The sequence below is a fragment of the Neofelis nebulosa genome, chromosome 8, assembly GCF_028018385.1.
Source record: "Neofelis nebulosa isolate mNeoNeb1 chromosome 8, mNeoNeb1.pri, whole genome shotgun sequence".
NCBI classification, from domain to species: domain Eukaryota; kingdom Metazoa; phylum Chordata; class Mammalia; order Carnivora; family Felidae; genus Neofelis; species Neofelis nebulosa.
In genome coordinates this window covers 131,903,741-131,927,002 of record NC_080789.1, presented here as the reverse complement: position 1 = coordinate 131,927,002, position 23,262 = coordinate 131,903,741, and the positions used below count along the sequence as shown (strand labels likewise).

Below are 23,262 nucleotides of genomic sequence, written 5' to 3'. Positions count from 1 at the left end.
AAAACAGCTTTCAAATCGCTTATTGTTTGAAACAAGTACTGTCTCTGACTCTCTGAAAGCTGAGTCCAATTTCCAAAGTCGCATATATAACATGAGTATTACTGTACGCCTTTTCTCCCCCAGGTTTACTCTCTTCAGAAGTTAACTTGTTTTACATTTTTTTCCTAAAAACAAAAATGTTCCACACTTGTAGAGTTAACCTTGAAATGTTCTCTTCAATCATATCTTACTTAAATGTGAAGTTTTTAACAAGGCAACTGCAATAATCAAGAAAATAGGTTAGTTCACAGAGCTGGAACAAATAATCCTAAAATTTGTATGGAACCAGAAAAGACCCTGAATAGCCAAAGCAATCCTGAAAAAGAAAACCAAAGCAGGAGGCATCACAATCCCAGACTTCAAGCTATACTACACAGCTGTAATCATCAAGACAGTATGACACTGGCAGAAGAACAGACACTCAGATCAATGGAACAGAATAGAGAACCCAGATATGGACCCACAAACGTATGATCAACTAATCTTTGACGAAGCAGGAAAGAATATCCAATGGAATAAAGACAGTCTCTTCAGCAAGTGGTGCTGGGAAAACTGGACAGCGACATGCAGAAGAATGAACCTGGACCACTTTCTTACACCATACACAAAAATAAACTCAAAATTGGAAGAAAGACCTAAATGTAAGACAGGAAGCCATCAAAATCCTTGAGGAGAAAGCAGGCAAAAACCTCTTGGATCTTGGCCACAGCAACTTCTTACTCAACACGTCTCCAGAGGCAAGGGAAACAAAAGCAAAAATGAACTACTGGGACCTCATCAACAAAAAGCTTCTGCACAGCGACAGAAACAATCAGCAAAACTAAAAGGCAACCGACAGAATGGGAGAAGATATTTGCAAACGACATATCAGATAAAGGATTAGTATCCAAAATTTATAAAGACCTTATCAAGCTCAATACCCAAAAAACAAATAATCCAGTGAAAAAATGGGCAAAAGACATGAAGAGACACTTCTCCAAAGAAGACCTCCAGATGGCCAACCGACACATGAAAAAATGCTCCACATCACTCATCATCAGGGAAATACAGATCAAAACCACAATGAGATACCACTTTATACCTGTCAGAATGGCTCACATTAACAACTCAGTCAACAACAGAGGTTGGCGAGGATGCAGAGAAAGAGGATCTCTTTTGCACTGCTGGTGGGAATGCAAGCTGGTGCAGCCACTCTGGAAAACAGTATGGAGGTTCCTCAAAAAATTAAAAATAGACCCACCCTACGACCCAGCAATTGCACTACTAGGTATTTATCCAAGGGATGTAGATGTGCTGTTTTGAAGGGACACATACACCCCAATGTTTATAGCAGCACTATCGACAATAGCCAAAGTATGGAAAGAGTCCAAGTGTCTATCGATGGATGACTGGATAAAAAAGATGTGGTACATATATACAATGGAGTATTACTCGGCAATAAAAAAGAACGAAACTTTGCCATTTGCAACAACATGGATGGAAGTAGAGGGTATTATGCTAAGCGAAATTAGAGAAAGACAAATATCAGATGACTTCACTCACATGAGAACTTTAAGACACAGAACAGATGAACTTAAGGGAAGGGAAGCAAAAATAATATAAAAACAGGGAGGAGGACAAAACATAAGAGACTCTTAAATACGGAGAACAAACAGAGGGTTACTGGAGGGGTTGTGGGAGGGGGGAAGGGCTAAATGGGTAAGGGGCATTAGGGAATCTACTCCTGAAATCACTGTTGCACTATATGCTAATTTGGATGTAAATTAAAAAAATATTAAGAAAGAAAGAAAGAGAGAGAGAGAGAGAGAGAGAGAGAGAGAGAGAAAGAAAGAAAGAAAGAAAGAAAGAAAGAAAGAAAGAGAAAGAAAGAAAGAAAGAAAGAAAGAAAGAAAGAAAGAAAGAAAGAAAGAAAGAAAGAAAGAAAGAAAGAAAGAAAGAAAATAGGTTAGTAGTTCTTAACCTTTTCTGGAAATTGATCCCTGTTAAGAATCTAAGGAAGACTATAAACATTCCCTCTAGAAAAATATAAACAGCCCTAGACATTCAAAATTATGAAATTTCAGAGGGCCATGGACCTCCGAAAGCCTACTCAAAGTTATAATCCTTTATACTGAAGCAAAATATTTAGTCAAACTGATTATAGAATATGAGAGACAAAGCAGTAATTACAAACATAAACAACAGCAAAATTAAAATGGAAAGAATTGCTACTTCAGAGTAAGAATCATAAAAGAAAACAAAACATAAGTCCTATATATTAAGTATCATCATATGAATTCCATTTTAGGAAGTTTTGTATAGAATCAACCATAATTAAACTTGGAATCTAATCTTACCTCTCCTAAACTTCAGTGCTGAAATTTAACAGCTCTGATTCAATTTCTTATGCATACTTTGTCAAACACTGAAGCAATTTATAAAACAAACTGACCTAAGGAAGCTGAAATATATGTTCCTGACCTAAAATAATTTAGTGCAATGGATAGAAGGAAAGTGCACTGCTCTTAATACTACTATCATTAGGAGGAAGAAGAATAAATTTGAATATTATATAATCTTTTTTTTTGTTGTTTCTTTTTGAGAGAGACAGAGACAGCACGAGCAGGGGAGGGGCAGAGAGAGAGAGAGAGAGAGAGAGAGAGAGAGAGAGAGAGAGAATCAGAAGCAGGCTCTAGGCCCTGAGCTGTCAGCACAGAGCCTGACGTGGGGCTCGAACTCTGAACGGAGCAATCATGACCCATGCTGAAGTCGGATGATTAACCAACTGAGCCACCCAGGCGCCCCCGAATATTACACAACCTTAACACTCCCACAAATCTCAAATTTACTATTACTTTATCATTTCGATGAGATTTACCTTCTCAGTGGTAACCTTGGAGAGATCCTTGTATAAAAGTTTCCGGACATATTCCTGGAGAGGAGGACGTTTCTTTTTCACTGTTTTTTCAGCTGGAGGTGGGTTGCAGTAGTAATATGCATTCTCCACCATTGTAACGTATCTTGCATCAAGATGCATTGCTTGCTTCTTTCTCATCATTTGTTCCTATAATAAAAAAATCTAAGTTAGTCAAAATACTTTCATTCTAATACTTATTCCCAACAAAACTTCTCTGTCTCGCTGTCAGAAATAAACATTAGGGGTGCCTGGGTGGCTCCTTTGGTTAAGCGTCGGACTTCAGCTCAGGTAATGATGAGTTCATGAGTTCGACCCCCATGTTGGGCTCTGTGCTGAAAGCTCAGAGCCTGGAGCCTGCTTCAGATTCTGTGTCTCCCTCTCTCTGCTCCTCCCCGACTCTCTCTCTCTCTCTCTCTCTCTCTCAAAAAACAAAAAAAAAAACAACAACAAAAAATTAATAAATATTTTTAAAAAAATTTTTAAAGAAATAAATTCTTGTGTTTCTTCATTTTAAATAGCATTGGCAGAGAATGTTTAGGCTCACAACTAGATTTTTAAAAAAATAACATCTAAAAAAAATGACACAATCCAGACTTTTGCAACAGCAACACTGAAATAATGACAGTACATGCCCGGCGATTCCTAAACCTGAGCTCCCTTTAACACTAACACCAATACTCCCTCCACCACACTTGGAAAGGTCCCAAGACTGCAAGGGAATGCATGGGTATTATCAGTAAGCATAACAATTTAACTGATCAAGAAACCTGATGGCCATTTCAGTATTCTAATTAGCTTAAGAAATAACTTCTACCCCAAGTTAATTTTTAAAGTTGTTTTTAATTTAAAATTTCAATTTTATATGTTTAAGCTTATAATTTATATGCTCATGGCACTTAACAATGGCTTCTTTGAATATCCAAGAACATCCATAACAATGACTCTAATATAATAGTATTAAGAGTACTTGGCTCATTTGAATCATTTATCAAAAGTTATTTGGGGTTGAACTTAATCCTCCTTTACAACAGTGTGAACTCACTGGCGCCCAAGTGGGAAAAATTCCTGCAACTCTCCTGGACTGGCTGCGCAGCACATAAATATGGGTGGTTCTAGCTTATGCTGCAGAGCAAGATCGATCATAGGTACTGGTCAATATAATATTTCTAACCCCTGAAGTAAATCAAGAACCTCAAGCTCTTGCCAGGATCCTCAAGCCCTTACCAAAAGTACACTGGTCCTCAGGTGTGATTCTGGAGATCTGAAAAGAAATCTTCCACATGTTTCCAGTAGAGTACATGCCATTTCAATGTGGTGATGGGAAAAGTCTGATAGAAGCATCTGTAATAATAATGATGATGAGAGAACACAAAGACAATACTTCAGTCCTATTAGAGAAAGAAAATACAGATCTACTGTGTGTAACAATCTTAAAAATATCAGTGTGAAAAACAAAAGCTAGTCTACGTTAGCTTAAGAAGAGTCATTGCTAAGTATCTTTTGTGTTTAGCCACAAAAATTTAATCTAAAATCTTCAATACATTTAATGCCTTTCCTTTCAGATAAATACATGAAAAACTAATATTAAAGCCCTTTCTATAATGATTATCAGATGCTATGTATTTAAATATCTGCACCACACACAGCTAACATTTTCTAAATGGCTTTTTTGTTTTGGTTTATAGGATATTTACTTGTAAAATTCTGACTACAACAGGCTCATTGTATGAAATTTACAAACATAACACATTACCATAGCATTTAAGTATTTATCCTACCAATCTTTTTCTATGCATATTTTCTAAACCAAAACAGATTCAAATATACCACATCATTTAATAACTTGGTGTTTTTTAGATAATATAACTATTTTGGCTGTGTCCTTATTTACCCTTGCATGGCATGATTTAAAAGGGACATATTTCTGTATAATATGAACTACAATAAAACTCCAATGATTCTTATTTATTGAATATTAAAACTGTTTACAATTTCTTATTTAAACAATTGTGTACTTAACAATACTTGTTAATATTTAACAATACTTAACAATACTTAACATCCTTGTAGATAAATCTGTGCAATAATAACCTTAAAACTTATAGAAATGGAATTTGTGTCAAAAAAATGTATATCCTTCTTATGTATTTGTAATAATTATTATGAAGAAATATACTAATGTTTAAATTGTTCCATGGTATGACTCCCTTCAACTACAGCACTGAGAAATCTTTAACAATCCCTCTTAAAATGTTATCCAGAGTCTCTCTAAATGTACTTTGTAGTCACCTGAGATGCTCCAAGTAGGTTTACGAAACTTAACCCCTTGAATATTTACAATGACTATTAGTATTTTAAACACTCTTAAGAAATCAAGCAGTCAAGTAATTGGGCAAATTTGTTTAACTCAGGGTTTTCCAAATGTACTTGAATCCATGAGACCCACTTTGTGTAAACTACCTAATAATATCCCTAGGAAATCAATTTGATACAAAATGTGTTGTTAATAATAATCAATTCCAAATGTAGAATTATTCCATCTATACTGTATCAGCTTTACCACATATAATTACTTATTAACTAATTTCTTGCTTAATTCCATCGTGGACAGAAAACATAATCTGAATAATTTCAGTCTTTTCGAATTTGCTGGGATTCTTTTTTTTGTTTTTAATTTCATTTGAGAGACAAAGAGCGAGCGAGCAGAGGAGAGGGAGACATATAATCCGAAGCAGGCTCCGAGTTGTCAGCACAGAGCCCAACGCGGGGCTCAAACTCACGAACTGTAGGGTCATGACCTGAGCCAAAGTCGGATGCTTAACCGACTGAGCCACCCAGGCACCCCTAATGTGCTGAGATTTTATTTTAATGGTTAATTATGGTAAATGATCCATGTATATCATAAGAGATTGTAAATTCTGATGCTGTTGGGTAGAGTGTCAGTTAGATCCAGGTTGTTGTGTTATTCAAATCTGTGTATATGTACTGATTTGGTCTGCTGCTTCTTTCAGCTAGTGAAAGGTGTTTCCAACCCTTTACGTTTGTGAATTTGTTTATGTCTCCTTTCCTTGATTTTTGCTTCATATATTGTGAAGCTACCTTACTGGATTCATAATGATTCAGTAAGGTACTACCTTCCTATTAAAACTACCTCTTCATCATTCTGAACTATCCTTCTTTATTTCTAACAAATGCTTCGTGCCTTAATTGCCTGATAATGAAACCAGGTGACTTTTAATTAATGCTTCCCTGGTATATTTCTCCCATCTTTTTACTTTAGCCTTTATGGTCTTCGTATTTAAGGGTTTCTTATAGGCAGCCTACAGTGTTGTTTTAATCAAGCCTTATATTCTTCAGGCTTTTACTTCATGTAGTTTGTCCTTTTACATTTCATGTAATTACTGTGATAGCTGCATTTCTAGCATATTGTTTTCTACTCTGTTCATCTGTTTAATATTCCCTTTCACTCCTATCTTCCTTTAGATTAAACAAATATTCCTTACTTAATTCATTTTTTCCAGCATTTATAACCAAAACTTTAAATTTGTCTATTAAAAACAACTCAAGGGGCACCTGGGTGGCTCAGTTGGTTAAGCGTCCAACTTCAGCTCAGGTCATGATCTTGCGGTTCATGGGTTCGAGCCCCGTGTTGGGCTCTGTGCTGACAGGTAGCTCAGAGCCTGGAGCCTGTCATTGGATTCTGTGTCTGTCTCTCTCTCTCTCTCTCTGTCCCTCCCATGCTTTCGCTTTCTCTCTCTCTCTCTCTCTCTCTCTCTCTCTCTCTCTCTCTCAAAAATAAATAAAAAGCAAAAAAAAAACATTAAAAATTTTTTTAAAACAACACAAATAATGCAGCACTAACCTTTAAACAATGTAGTGTATCATTTTTTGTGAACATCTTAAATTTAGTTAATTCTCCAATAAAACGAACAGTTTTGTTCTTCGTTTCAATATTGATCTGGTCCTTTTTTCGTACCTACAAATTAAGAGAAAGGAGACATTAACTTAGAGAATTAACATTTTGAAATCTCTTGTGATAAGAAATGTTATTTTATTAAGTCTGCATTCATTCCAAATATTTTAAATAAATTTGGGTAAATTTCTTGCTACACAACTTACTTTCATTTAAGGCAATATAAGCTCTGCAGAACACAAGTGCTGGGATATGATTTGCAAACAGTTCCACGGTCAAGTAATTTGGGGAAACAATACACTTTATCAGGCTTAAATAGGTTCTCAAATAAAGAGGACTGTTTAACTTAATTCAGTTTATCTCAAATTTATTTGGCAATATAAACCCCCTTTTGAAATACTAGCAAGTACTAGTTAACATCCCATTAAATTAATAAGGAACACATTTTAGGAAATGCTAACTTAAAAATAATAAGCACCAAGAGTTCACTTAAGCAAAAAATTATTAAAGTTTCATGTATTACACTTGTGAACTACAGTTTGCATTTTTTATTATAATTTCATTACAGCAAAATTTCCAATATAATCACTATTCTTTTCTATCATCAAAACTGTAGACCAAAATTCAAATCCTTTGCAAATATAAGGCCTCTAACTTAGGCACACATTTCAAGAAGTAGTCAGTACAACAAAACCCTCTTACAACAGTACAGTGCAAACAGACATAGCAAGATAAATGTAAATGGATTACATTTTCATCAGAAAACGACTTACAGTCTAGAAACCTATGCAAGCAACAGTGACAATAACATGGTGGTGCCTTGTGCTAGTTTAGTGTAGTTTTTCAAAATACTCTCCTGTCTTATGCAATTGTTCAATATGGTGGTGACTTGAAAAGTTTTTTCAGTGTTTTCTACTTTTCCAGATTACTATCCTATCCTATCCTATTTGTACCACATGGCTGTTATAATTCTGACTTCATAATTAAAATAACAAAATGACATAAAACTCTCAAATGACTTGATGAAAGATCAGTACTAAAATCCCAGTCTACTACCTAGTACTGGAGAATCCCACTACCTTAGTATGTACTGCATTTTAAAATAAGGCCTAACCTCACCGGACAATTCATGATAATCATTTTATAAATACTAAACTTATACATACTCAGAGAGCTAACACTTAAGTTTATCATCTTCAATTTTAAGGACCTACTGTCTATAGTAAGCAGTGGTAGGTGTTTAGATTTTTTAGTTCTTCAAAGATAATTTGTAAACAAAACTATGTTTGTTTACTCATTTAACAACTCAGAGCAAACTAGAAGCTCACTACAAGTATTTATTAAAGCATCAATAAAACTGAACTGATTAAAAATAAAATCATAAAAGTCAACTTCTAGAACTTTAACCTTTACTGTTTCAGCAATTCAGAAAAGAGCACAGCTTTCATAAAGATCCTTTCACAAATAAATGTTAAGTGCTACATATGAAAAGCTCCTCATAGTGATTAAGCTTATTATCCAGGATACATTAAGAGTATAGACCCTGCACCAGACTTGCTGGGTTTAAATCCCAGCTCTACCATTTACTAGCTGTTACTTAAACTCTGTGCCTCAATCTCCTCATCTTTAAAGTGGAACTAATAAAAGTAACCTACCTCATAAAAGTTGTCTTAAGTGAAATGATGTAAAGCACACACAACAGTGCCTGAGACCAGGGAGAGTCAATATTAGCTATTATTAGTTTTATCCATCTTTGTATGTTTGTATCACTAATACGTGGACACTAAATAAATGTTCACTGAGTGAACAAATAAAAGAAAATGTTTAATGTTTATATATGTATTGTAGTGATACAAAAGAGCAAATGATCTGTAGTTAGAACATCTGAGCCATTGTTGTCATTTTGTGCCATTTTGGGGGGTATATAATCTTAAAGGTAATTCACATAAATTCCCTGAATCTGTCAGCTCACTTGGTTAAATAAAGATAAAAATAAGGAGGGTGATGATGATGGAAATAGTGGTGGTAGTAACTTGACAACTACACTTCAATTCACTTCTAAGTAATTAGTGTACAGAACAACAGATTATACAATCTTTAAAATGATGCGTATGAGGTGTTTGAAGTGACTGCAAAAAGCTTCTCAGTGAGAAATAAAGAATGGAAAATTGTATATACGCTATAAACTCATCAAAACAACTAAAGAGGAAAAAATGTAAAGAAAATACACTATAAGATTAATAAGTCTGTTTTAAAGTGATGAAATTGGGGCGCCTGGGTGGCTCAGTCAGCTAAGCGTCCAATTTCAGCTCAGGTCACCATCTCGCAGTTTGTGGGTTCGAGCCCTGTGTTGGGCTCTGTGCTGACAGCTCAGAGCCTGGAGCCTGTTTCAGATTCTGTGTCTTCCTCTCTCTCTGACCCACCCCGTTCATGCTCTATCTCTCTCTGTCTCAAAAATAAACATTAAAAAAATTTTTTTAAAATAAAATAAAGTGATGAAATTATGGGGCTTCCCCCTTTATGTTTTCTAAATAATCCACATTGAGCATGTGCTTCTTTTACAGTTGAAGAAACATGGAAACAAAAAATGTACAAGGAAGCATTTCAAAAATGATATGCTAAAGCTGAATCTTTATAGAGGGAGTAGGGCTGAGAAATATATGAAAATCTCTTTGGGTGATTCTGGACGTACAAGTTCTTAACAACTGTTCTGGAGTATCATACAATTTTAAGTATTACTGACCATTATAACTTTGAAAACATGTAACACAGTGTATCATCCACAATTATTCTAAATATTATTGAAGTTAAGGAGATACAATCTAACTAACATGACAAAATTATCTAATTTTTAAATTAAGTATGAGAAATCAGTTCTCACTCCCTCATTTTCAGAGGAAAAACATAAAAGCTTTTCAAAAGGCTGTAGCTTATAAAAAAGCCTAACTTATTCTGACTCCTTATTCATTATTTTCTAGTCTCATTTGTTGACTCCTTTGATCAAAAGGCACAGCAAAACACTTCTGCAAAAGTAAATGAATAAACAACATAAAATTTTATATATACATTTGGTTCAATGTCTCTTATGGAATTTTACTTATGTAAGCAATCTTTAGCAAAAATCCTTACATTTATTAATGACTGCTGAAATTGAGATCAACTGAATAACTAAATTCATAAACATTAACAAAAACTTTTCAGATATGTCAACATATAAAAAGTAAGGATTTCAAAGGCCTATCCAAGGAAGACCATCTGCCCCAAACTGGCTCTTTTATAACTTTACCCAAACAGATACTACACTTTTTCCTCTATAATTTGCTCATTTTGTTTTACATAAACTTTATTCATTTTACCATTTTAATTTTTTGGAAAATCTACTATATACTAAACACTAAGTAGACACTGAGTCTACAAAACAAGCAAATTTGCCTTCAAAAATTTTGTTTATTTTATGGTATAGACCACTGATATCCAGGGTAGGGTGGGTAAGACTCTTGATCTATTAGAGTGTGGTTTGAAAAAATCTTGGAACTTGTGTTTGTTTCTGATATATCATACCTTTCAATTTGCTTTTATTTTATAAATTTACATAAGATATTTGATACAACTGTAAACACATATAATTTATATACAAATATGCCAAATTGGGGTATGTGGTCAACTTATTTTACCACTAAAGAGGCTTGATTTAAAAAGCTGAAAGACCACTGATTTTAAAAATGTCAATGAGTTAGACTGATATGCTCATATCTAAACAACAGTTGCACCTCCATTATTAAAGAAGTAGGCTCTGTTGAAAATTTGGAAAGCATGGAAAACTAGAAAGGAAAAAATATTTTCTATTGCCCCTATCCAAAGACAACCACAGCTGACATACTGATATGTAATCCTTTTCTGTTCTTAACTTTCCAAGCATTTTAACATCACAACCATAAATTTATTATGCTATGATTTTATAGCTTGTTGCTTTTTCTTTTCTTTTCTTTTCTTTTTTTTTTTTTTTGCCCAAAAGAAGCACCTTCTCTTTGTTATGAAAATTTTTTGCTAAATATTACTACCAATGGCTCTATATCATTTCAGCATTTTGATTATATGACCATTTTCTTAATTCACTCTTGGGCTTTTAGATTATTTTCCTTTTTCCTACTAATTCATGGTGTGAATAAAACTTTTCTGGGTATATCAGATTATTTACTTAGGACAGACTCTCAAAACTGTCCAATGTATAAACGCCTCTAAGGATCTTGAAACATATTACCAAATTCCTCCTCCAAATCCTGACCTCAAGTATACCTGGTTTCTCATTTGTTACCTTTACTAATCCGTTGGTCAAATTAGCAGATCTGTTGTTTTAAAACTAGAATTTGACTACTGTATGAGATTTCATATAGTTTTGTTAACCAGGTTTATTTCTCAGGTGAGGTGTTTTTGTTTTTTTAAGGTTTATTTGAAAGGGAGAGAATGTGAGCGGAGGAGGGGCAGACAGAGAGGGAGAGAGAGAATCCTAAGCAGGGTCCATGCTGTCAGCACAGAGCCCGACTTAGGGCTCACACCCACAAACTGTGAGATCATGACCTGAGCCAAAACCAAGAGTCAGATGCTTAACAGACCCTGCCACTTGGGCACCCCTTAGGTGAGGTTCTGAAGAAGCGGGCACATTGATCAGATTACAACAACGTGCTGGAAACTGGACAGGAAACAGAGACAGGGAAACCTGGGTAAAATGCTCTTCTCATCATTCAGCTTAAGAAGAGGAGATGCTAGATTTGAGGAGGTGTTTTAGAAGATGGTGCCAACAGAACTTGGTGAATGCTGGCTCCTGAATGTCCGAGGGACAAAGGCAGAAGTATTTCTCTTAGTGATGAGATAAAAAGAATACTGCAAATTTACAGACAAAATAGAGGTTGATATGAGGAAGTGAAGGGTAAAGACTTTTTTTTTTTAATTTTTTAATGTTTATTTATATTTGAAAGAGAGAGAGTGGGGGAGGGGTAGTGAGAGAGGGAGACACAGAATCGGAAGCAGGCTCCAGGCTCTGAGCTGTCAGCACAGAGCCCGACGCGGGGCTTGAACTCATGAACTGCGAGGTCATGACCTGAGCCGAAGTCGGACGCTCAACTGACTGAGCCACCCAGGCGCCCCAAGGGTAAAGATGTTTTTAAGAAGTACTGAGTTGTTTTGTTTTTTTTAATGGACGTATTTAGCTATAAGTGCATGAAAACTTACTAAGCACCAAGAGAGAGGTTCTGGCAAGAAATATGTATTTGAGGGTGCTGAGAAATCGATGTCAACTGAATCCTGGGTAAAATGGGTTCTTGTCAAAAAAGAGGTTGAAGGAAGTAAAGTGCGGGAATGCAAACAAATAAACTCAGTTGGAAAAAAGAAAAAAATATTTTTACTATCAATAAATGATACTGAGAATAGCACTCATAAGAGCCAGGAGAGAGTGGTAGGAGAGAAAGGATAATTATTGTTATAATAATATCTATGTCTGGGCATTGTGTGATGAACTTTATATCCATTTAGTTTAATCCATAACGACAATCCCATTTAAAAAGATATCAGTATAAAAAGATACCAGTATATACTACCTCAGTAACTTGACCAAAGTTAACAATGATAGCAAGTGGTGGAGACAGAATGACAGAAAAAAAGAACAGTCCAGCAGTTCAGAATCTGCGAGGACTTCAAGTGGCATGAAGTGATTAGGATGATGCTGGTGGTCTCTGCGAGGTTTGCTATGATGGCAAGACAAAGGGTAAATGCCTTTGAAGAGGCAGAAGAGGCAAGAACACTCTAAAAAACTCAAGAAGAAAGTGAAAGAGGATAGGGGGTGAGGCTGGAAAACATTTTCTTGTTGCTATTTTTATTTTCATTTAAGGATGGGAAAGTTGAGCATATATACAGACCGGTGTGTGTGTATATGTGTGTGTGTATATATATATATATATATATATATATATATATATATATATAGAGAGAGAGAGAGAGAGAGAGAGAGAGAGAGAGACTGATAACAAGTCATTGGCAAAGTCTGCAGATTTGGGGGTGGGGGGAGGAGGCAGACCTCAAGTACCTTTTCTTCTCTCCTCTGAGAGCAGTGTTCCCACAGCATTCTCCTAGAATTCTGGTAAGTCTTTGAGTTGTAATGGAGCATTATATCAGGAACAAAACTGTCAAATTCCTCAACTCCCACCCCAATTATCAAAGATGGGAGGGGACGTATACATGAATAGAATATACTTCATTTTAAGTTTCTCACCAAAAGCACTAATTATGCTTGGTCCAGCAACCTGTGTGTTGTTTAATTTTGGATACAGTTGAGGGGTATATGCATATAACTCATATAATAGAGTCATACTGCCTGCCAGTAAAACAGTTCCTTGTTTTGCATGATGGGATTAAATAAATCAACAAGAATATCACAATTTCTGACACATCAGTCCCTCAAATGGCAGCATTTACCAAAGTGTGTTCTCTGACTGACTACGTATTTGACCCCTTCCAGCAGGTTCACAGTGCACATTACCCTACTAAAGCTTTGGGAATTCTTATAATAAAACAAAACACAACCATTTAACTTTCTTGATGTCAGTGTTTCCAAACTTCCTTTAAAACAGAGAATCCTGTCCTTGCTTAATACTATCCATAAAAATTCAAAACACACTTCAGCAAAAACTGCCCCAGAAAAACATTAACCACAAATCTCATATAAATTGGCTTCTATGGCAAGAAGCCTAGAGGCCAACCCACACCTCACTGAGATTCTCTCCTTCCTCCGAACTCAAGGCTCTCACTCTTGAACAATTCATTTGGCAATTAAGCATGCCATTCTTTATAATATTAAATATATTTAGAGTTTAAATGTTTACTTCACTGTTATTTTTTTGAGTATTTATGTCTTATCTTCCCAACTATGTTGTGAGATTCCTCATCTCAGGAATTATTTCTGTTCTCTGAGCGCTCAGCAATACCAATTTCTGTATAATGAGTGCATAAAGTGCATCGTGAGCATAGCAAACATTTACTTGCATTCCAAGCAACCTGCTATAAAGCTAAATTCTGTCAACACAATTTTTCCATTGGCTAACATAACTACTTGAATTTCATGTCTTTTCGGTCTACCAATATGCACTTTCAGACACTCGTAAGGCGTCATTTTACTCCTTTCAATGCTGTATCTGTAGCACCTGCACAAGATGAGCGGGTAATACGGATTTGGAGAACCACTGCACAAGGTGAGCGGGTAATACGGATTTGGAGTCTTGGCAGTTAAGACTCCTAGGACTAGAAAGGGAGAGAAGCTGTCTGGAAACAGGTCCCTGACTACTATTCAAGGTAAAGGCTGTTTAGGGAAGAGTCAGTAAAAAGTGGGCCAGAACAGCATTCACTGATCAGAGCAATTATGCAATGTCGGGTGCCCCAGATATCTGGACTCCCAACACCTAAACAGGTATCCTCCAGGCACTGTGCCCTGACTCACAGGGCCAATCCTGTGTTTCTCGTGGGAACACCAATGAGACCTGCTGACTCTCTTGACCTCAGAGGATGGCTTTTCCTTTACAAAACCAACAAGTGTAGTACCTGTAGGAAACAAGGTAGCAGCAACAGCTCATCTCCAAACTGGAACATCACTTACCAATTTCAAGCTTTGTTGAGAAAATTTACATTTTACAAACTTAGAAGTCCATACATTCTGAACTGTTACACCACTATCACATTTCAAAAATATGCTTACCAATACGATAATCTTATTCTTAAACTAAAGAATCCTCACTTAACTTATAAGTATATATGTGTGGGTATATATATATATATATAAAACAAAATAAATGCTTAAATACATACATGAAATCTGAAATCCCCCCTCAGCATGGAACAAAGATCCTCTGCTACATCAGACATGCAGGGATGCAATGTAGCAACCAATCTTGCATAAAATGGTAGCAAATCCAACCTGCAAAAGTTATATGTGATATATGTAAGAGGAAAGACATACCAGAAGTAATTCATTTTAAAATTTAAATTTTCTCAGATATATTTACACATTACATGATGATAAAAACTAGTAATCACACAGACTTGCCTATTATTGCCATCATAATGAAGCATATGGAAATTCAATTTGCTTTGTGAAAGCTTACTAATAACCTGGTATTTTCTATTCCATGCATTTATCGCACATCTGCAATTTCACTAAGTATACAATTTTGGTAAAATATGAAATACCAAGCAGAGAGAACACCAAGTTTTGACATGGCCTAAATTTCTAACCATGTAATTACTGAGTAAACAACCCTAAAGGTAACTCAAATAGTGCAAAACAGAATCCTTTTAAAACTATCTCCTTCATTTATCCATGGATAAGTTACTTGGAAACTTTAATGTCTAAAGTGAAACAGTAACTGAAAACTAAGAAGGTATCTAAGAAGGCAAAAGATTACCACAAAACCACACACTAACTTCTGTACCTTCCTCATTACAGAACCTACTCAGATTCTCCCACAGTTTCTATCTCCTCTTACTCTAGACAATAAATGACAAATATGTGGTCATTCACACTGCCACCCCCTTTCATTATTAGAGCACTTTCTCATAAAACTTCAATGCAGCTCCAGAATCCTGCTTATTAACACAGCACTCGAAGCAGCCACTACTAATCAGAATGAACATACAAGCTAAAATTTATTTTCACTTCCTTCCACAGACATTATTTTATAAAACTCGATTACCCAATGATGCAACACTGGACAGATCATACGCTATAGGTGAGAAGCAGTGAGGAACTCACAAAAGCAGCTGTACTGACAATACAAAGTAATGTGGAGCTGACAGTAAGGAAGGAAGTTTAAAAACTATAAATTCAGGGCGCCTGGGTGGCTCACTTGGTTGAGCGTCAGACTTCGGTTCAGGTCATGATTTCATGGTTTGTGGGTTCAAGGCCCGAGTCGGGTTCTGTGCCGACAGCTCAGAGTCTGGAGCCTTCAGATTCTGTGTCTCCCTCTCTCTCTGCCCCTTCCCCACTCTCCCTCTCTCTCTCTCTCTCTCACACACAACTAAACGTAAAAAAATAAAAATAAAAACTATACAAATTCAACCCAAGAGCTCAAAAGACTACAACAGCCCAAAGGATTGAGGACAAAAACAAACAATCCTACAGGCCTTAGTTATCCCTAAATACATCATTACAGAATATGAGAAAATGATTTGATCATGAGAGAAAAGTCTGCACACCATGCAATGCTTAGGATTAGATCTGGAAAACTCCCAACATGGACAGATTAAGCCTCAGCTGGAAGAGGAGATATAGCAAAGAAAGGGAGAATGGAGGTAAATTTGAAAGGGGAGAAAAGTGCTCAAATTCAAACCTAAGAGCCTAAAAAACTTTGCATTCTTCCTTAACCATTGTAATTTATTTTACAAATAATCACTTACTTAGTTCTTACATGCCAGGCTGTATCCTAGGCATCTCATATACATTATTTAACTTGTTGATACTAATAAACATTTTACGAAGTGGATATTCTGATCACCATTTCAGAAATAAGGTAACAGATGTTGAGAAAAATCAAGAAAATAGTGGCTTTGTACTAGTGTGTCAATAAATTTTGTTAAAGGCATCGTATTCTTCTTTACTGAAAGAATAAAAAGTTCAATCCATTCGGGGCGCCTGGGTGGTTCAGTGGGTTAAGCGGGGAGAAGGGCAGAGAGAGAGGGAGACCCAGAATCCAAAGCAGGCTTCAGGCTCTGAGCTGTCAGCACAGAGCCCGACGCAGGGCTCGAACCCACAAACTGTGAGATCATGACCTGAGCCAAAGTCAGATGCTCAACCGACTGAGCCACCCAGGCACCCCCAGTCGAAAATATTCTTCACCATAGTGAGGAAGTATCATCTGATACTTTTATAAAAATAATATTAACTTCAAATTTTACACTGTATCAAAGCTAAACTATCAAATATCATTTATGCAATTAAAAGGATAACCATACAGTTTCTTATTTTTCCTATGTTATATCTATGTTTCCTATATAAAGTATCTTTCTAGTGGTGCTTGGGCAGCTCAGTCAGTTAAGCATCTGACTACGGCTCAGGTCATGATCTCATGGTTCATGAATTTGAGCCCTGCGTCGGGCTCTCTGCTGTCAGTTCAGAGCCTGCCTCAGATCCTCTGGCCCCTTCTCTCTGCCCCTCCCTGGCTTGCACGCTGTCTCAAAAATAAATAAAAACACTAAAAAATAAAGGTATCTTTTTATTCCTAAAACCAATTCCCTTTGATCTTACTGGATTTTTAAAAATATACTATTAAATATGATTTGCTAGTGTTTTGCTTAGAATTTTTATATCGACACTCAAAAGTGAGATTGAGTAGGCAGTCAGATTCTGTCCATTTATACTATGAAATGGCAAGTTTGCTTTTCTATAACCAAGACAGCAGAGAAATTACTTGTTCCATAAAAGATCGAAAGAACTCAATAAAGCTATCTGGCCTTGGATTATTTAAGATGAAATTAACTGATAATGCCACTGGTCTATTTTATGTTAAAATAGTTCGGAAATTTTAAAAAATTCTGTTTCACTGAGATTTTCAAGTGTTTTAAAAAATATTTTTAGCTTATCATCTGGCTCCTTTCTTAAACTTTTAAAATGTTCTTCTTGGGGCACCTAGATGGCTCAGTCAGTTAAGTGTGTTAACTTTGGCAGAGGTCATGATCTCGTGGTTTGTGAGTTTGAGCCCCATGTCAGGTTCTGTGCTGACAGCTCAGAGCCTGGAGCCTACTTTGGATTCTGTCTCCCTCTCTCTCTGCTCCTCTCTCATGAGACCGCATGTGAATACTCTCTCTCAAAAATAACTAAACATTTAAAATTTTTTTGAAAAATAAAAAATAAATGTTCTTTTTCCTTATTATTTTCTAAATGCTTCTCCATTTAGAAATTAAGAACTAGCTCTTGAGTTTTTAAAATTAATTTTTAATTTTAATCTTGTCTTTCTCAGTGTATTTTTCAACACAATCTGAGATTATACTCACTTAGCATCAAAAGTGTTAACCAACCTATGTCATTTCCTTTTCCTTCTTTTCCTGGACAAGTCACTTATACTTTGTTTCATTTTTTTCTTCTTCTAGGAAATCAACCCAATCTATACCAAACCTTTTTCCCAGTCCCAAAAGAAAGGCAGATATAGGTATCCTTCTTAGAGGAAAGCAGTCTGTGCTACCTATTGAGGGCCACATTAGTGAACTAATAACACAGCTAAGTGCTTTCAGCTTCCACCGCGATTTAAAAAATAGTTTAAGGGGCGCCTGGGTGGCTCAGTCGGTTAAGCGTCCGACTTCGGTTCAGGTCACGATCTCATGGTCCGTGAGTTCGAGCCCCGCGTCGGGCTCTGTGCTGACAGCTCAGAGCCTGGAGCCCGTTTCAGATTCTGTGTCTCCCTCTCTCTCTGCCCCTCCCCTGTTCATGCTCTGTCTCTCTCTGTCTCAAAAATAAATAAACGTTAAAAAAAAATTTTTTTTTTTAAATAGTTTAAGAATTCCCTGGAAGATCTTAACTCTTGTATGTCTTTCCAGGTAGTTAGTAACCCTGGTTTTTGTTCTGTGGGGACTGGCCACGTGAAAGTAAAGTTAGATATTCCATTTTCTCAGGAACCCACTACTCCGAAAAAGCCCACCAAATCTTTCTCAAACCAACAAGTTTCTAAAACTCCTCTTTTTCCATTATACCTTTAACAATTAAAGGGATAGCTGATAGTAAATATCACCTTGCCCTATTTAAATCTTCAAACTCTGACCATTCATTACTTCACAAAATAAAATCCTTTATGTTGTAAATAAGGTAATAAATTATATATTTCCTGAATGTTAGTTCTGCTTAAGTGTGTTTTTCTGTTGTTTCTACTCCTCTATGCATGCAGGCCTGCAAGGGAATGGAGTGCCAAATGCTATATCAATCATTAAAGGTATTACACACAAAATAAAACATTTTAATCAACCTAAAGAGCAAATTTCTGTGTTAAAATTTAAGCTAGCTATATATGTTATTTTAGACTTTTCTGAAAGTCAATTAGAAAATAAATTCTTCCTTTGAAAACTGAATGTTCATCTTCTAAGAGAATGATGACTATTTTTTACCAACAGTTAATGAGTGAACCATTTTAAAAACAATTTTTTTTCTTAAACAATAAAACCTTGCTTAGATTTTCAAGGTCATTTAAGTACCTCACTAGCAGTTAATGATCAAGTTAGTAAACATCTAGTCATTAACTACAAGTAACAAGAATGCAGAAACACACACACTTTTGTTACTCAAGGGTAAGAAATTCTTAAAGGTTTTTTTCTTGTAATCAATCAGCTTTCTAAAAGAAATGTCCAGGTTTTTCCCCTCCTTAAAATCTAAAGAATTTAACTGGTGGAAGCTATTAATTTTACCTTGTTCAAAAATGCCTAGGAAAAGAACCAACGTGAAAGAACACTCCTACCATTCGATTAAAGAATACAAAGGATTTTCTCCATTGAAACAATGAAGCAGATGATGATTCAAAAAGGATGAAACATAATAAAAGACTGGAGTCATTTACTCTAAAATCAACAACCAAATGTTCTAAGAGATTTTTCCAGCAATGTTGACGCTCCCAGGGCAATAGTGCCATCAAGTGGTAGAACACGCTAATATGCTTCAAAAGACTAAGGAAAAGCTGTTCAAGAATCAAGAGAAGCATTTCATTCTCTCAACACTTTGCTTATATTAATCTGATCATTCATCTTTAAAAACTTGGCAATCTATCTGGCTACAAAGTCATTAAAACCAATACCAGATTTGTCTATACCAGAACAGGAACTAAGACATTCCTACGTGTTTTCCCTGATTCTGACTTTACATTCCAAAAGTTAGGTTAGGTGAGGGGCCTTCTGAGGTTCTAGGTTTGATCTCTAGCTAGGTGGTGGATACATGTGTATACTTAAGGTATGAACACTTTCTGTGCAACTTCAATTATATGTGTTATATTACAAATTAACTATAAAATAATATGAAATACCTAAGAGAATTTCTAATAGGTTTCATTTCTGTGGAGTCCTTCAACAGAAATAAAATCCCAGGCTGTAAGATTTTTTTAGCCAACTATTTATTTACTGAAGGAAGAATACACTAAAAGTTAAAACGTTGTTTTAGCTCAAACCTTTAAGAACTGTACAGACGAAAAACAAAACTGAACAGATGGGACATCAAATTTTAAAATGTCTGTACTGCAAATGATACCAAGAAAGTGAAAAGATAACTCAAGGAACAGGAGAAAATATTTGCAAATTATATTTGATAAGGCACACACGAATAAAGAACATGTAAAGAACTCTTAAAACTCAGTAATTAAAAATAACAATTGAAAAGAGGACAAAAGATTTAACAGAATTTTCTCCAAAAAAGACATACAAAAAGCCAATAAGCACATGAAAAGATGCTTAAAATCCGCAGCCATTAGGAAAATGCAAATCGAAATCACAGTGAGATACCACTTCTCACCCACTATGATGGCTATAAGCAGAAAAGGGACAATAACAAGTGTTGGTAAGGATGTGGAGAAATTGGAACCCTCATACATTGCCGATGAGAATGTAAAATAGTGTAGCCATTCCAAAAAAGTTTGGCAATTATTGAAAATGTTAGAGTTATTATAGGACACAGCAATTTCACTCCTAGATATATACCCAAGAAAAATGAAGACATATCCACAGAAGTAATCACATCAGCGTCATTCCAAGTAGCTAAAAGAAACAATCCAAGTGTCCGCCAACTGATAAATGGGCAAACAAAATATGGTGCATCTACACAATGGACCATTATTCAGCTGTAAAAAGGAGGAAATTCAAATACATGCCACAACATGGATGAATCTTGAAAACATTATACTGAGTGAAAGAAGCTAGATGCAAAAGGCATATATTGCATGATTTCATTTACATGAAATACTCAGAACAGGCAAATCCAAAGCGACTAAAAGTAGGCTAGTGGTTTCTTTGTCAGGGGAAAGGGTGGGCAGAGAAATTATGGGATTGATTACTAATGGATAGGAGGTCCATCCATACTAATGGGTGGAGACAAAACGTTTAAAATATGATCATAGTGATGGCTACATATATTCAGAATGATGAATTGTATACTTCAAATAAGTGAATTGTACAGTATGTGAATTATTATCTAAAAAACCTTTTTTTTAAGGAAAAGAACTATAAAGGACCTTAAGATTTATCTAGTCACATGCTTCCTAAACCTAACTATACAGACTAGGTTAAGACAGTCAAATTCTCTAGCATAGGGACCCCATGCCTTTCAAAAGTTCATGTTTGCTTTTCCTTAAGACCTACATTTGCATCTCTTTTGCTAACTGGAAGAAATCTAAAGAGGAGTTCACACTTTTATGAAAAAAGATGAAAAGTAAATATAGCATTCAGTGCTGGTTTTGCAGCAAACATTTACAGAGGCAGCATGGACCGGGGGCAGCAAGAGTGGCCCAGCCAAGCTCCATCCCCAGGAACCCTGCATCAGATCGCCACAGCTCTGAACCGTGTGAACTGTGCCTCACCCAGATGGATTCTGGATTCTGTTACCACGATGTGTCCCAGGGTATCACAAAAGCCTAAGACAGGATTTTCTTTGGGTCTGGGTACATTAAAAAACTTTTCCATATGAATTTATGGTACTTACTGCTTTACTTTACACCATTTTGGCTTAAAAAAGGTTTTACAGGAACGCTCTACTTTCGGATAGTGGGGGCAACCTATATACAGTTAATCCCTGAACAACACGAGTCTGCACCATGCAGGTCCACTTATATGTGGATTTTTCTCCCCAGTAAATACAGTATAGTACTGTAAATGTTATTTTCTCTTCCTTATTTTCGTAATGACAATTTTTCTCCAGCTTATTGTGAAAATACAGCATGTAATAAACACACACACTACATGTTAATATTATATATATCATACATATATGTTTGTATAAACACACAAAATACGTGTTAATTACCTATTTATGTTATCAGTAAGGCTTCTGGTCAATAGCAAGCTGTTAGTTAAGTTCTGGGGAGAATCAAGTTATATGTGAATTTCTTACTATGCAGAGGACTAGTGCCCCTAACCTAACTCCTACATTGTTCAAAGGTCTACTGTCTATATAAAACCTTTCGGCCCTCACAGTCGTAGGCACTCAAATAACTATTAAACAATTCATTCTGATTTTGGTAGCACATTATTTGGTTAGCTCAGGCAGGATGAGCTGGAGAAAGGAAGGAATACTGGCCACAGAAAAGAATCCTGGCCATAAAGACACTCAAAACGATTCATGTCCTTTGGGGAAGGTGGGGGAGAGAAAACGACACACCAACAGAAAGGTGCACCTTACCAAAGGGGCCCGGGGTCCCACAGAGTCTCGTTGGGCACAGGCAGAAAATGAGGCTAGGTAAGAGCAAGAGCTAAAAGAAGGTGTTAAGAATCTCCTTTCCCCTCTGCTGCAAAGTGTCCCAGCTTTCCCTAAGTCCAGAGACTCAAAGAATAACTGGCTACCCCTAATACCCTAATAACTGGCTCCCCAAGAGAATATTCTAGCCTGCTCATTCTAGACCCAACATTCTTTGTTCCCTCTTCTTACTGATTCCCTTAAAGGTGATCAGTCATCTCTTTTATTCAAGGTTGAATGAATAAAATCAATAAAAGATGGAGAAGGGTTTGTAAACCTATGAGGCCAAGGAGATAGGGAATGAGAAATAGAATGAGAAGAGACTCACTGGCACTTGACTATTATCTTTTTACTCTGGCCTCCCTAAGGACCAAGCTATAATCCTCAGGACAATCCAAATATTGCAGGAAAGGTAGAAACGTGCCTGGGTATTAAGACAAAACACCAAAAAACCTTTCAAAATTAAAGGCTTTTCTGATTAATAAAAATATACAACCAGGTTGGGGCGCCTGGGTGGCGCAGTCGGTTAAGCGTCCGACTTCAGCCAGGTCACGATCTCGCGGTCCGTGAGTTCGAGCCCCGCGTCAGGCTCTGGGCTGATGGCTCAGAGCCTGGAGCCTGTTTCCGATTCTGTGTCTCCCTCTGTCTCTGCCCCTCCCCCGTTCATGCTCTGTCTCTGTCTGTCCCAAAAATAAATAAAAAACGTTGAAAAAAAAAATTAAAAAAAAAAAAATATATACAACCAGGCAACATTAACCTAGTCCCAGACTCTAACGCACCATTTCATAGATGTGTAAACAGAGGCCTTGACTTTCCAAATCACTCAGGAACGTTAAAAAAACAAAATTTTAACCAAACACTGAAACTGTTAGAGACTAGAGAGTACTATTTACACTAGAAAAGCAGGTAGATGAGACATCTGCTCTTACACAAATTGGGAGATTTTTCTGTAACTCAGCTCAT

At 36.2% G+C, this 23,262-nt stretch overlaps 1 protein-coding gene across 2 annotated transcripts in view; it reads right to left on the bottom strand.

The window, feature by feature from the left end:
* Positions 1-23,262, bottom strand: part of UPF2 (UPF2 regulator of nonsense mediated mRNA decay) — a 110,904-nt gene that overhangs the window by 36,582 nt on the left and 51,060 nt on the right. For both annotated transcript variants that reach the window (XM_058681917.1, XM_058681918.1), the window contains exons 9-12: positions 14,700-14,808; positions 6,798-6,911; positions 4,160-4,276; positions 2,897-3,082 (exon numbers count right to left, since the gene is read on the bottom strand). In XM_058681917.1, the coding sequence (XP_058537900.1) occupies positions 2,897-3,082; positions 4,160-4,276; positions 6,798-6,911; positions 14,700-14,808 (526 nt within the window). The remainder of the gene's footprint in view (positions 1-2,896; positions 3,083-4,159; positions 4,277-6,797; positions 6,912-14,699; positions 14,809-23,262) is intronic.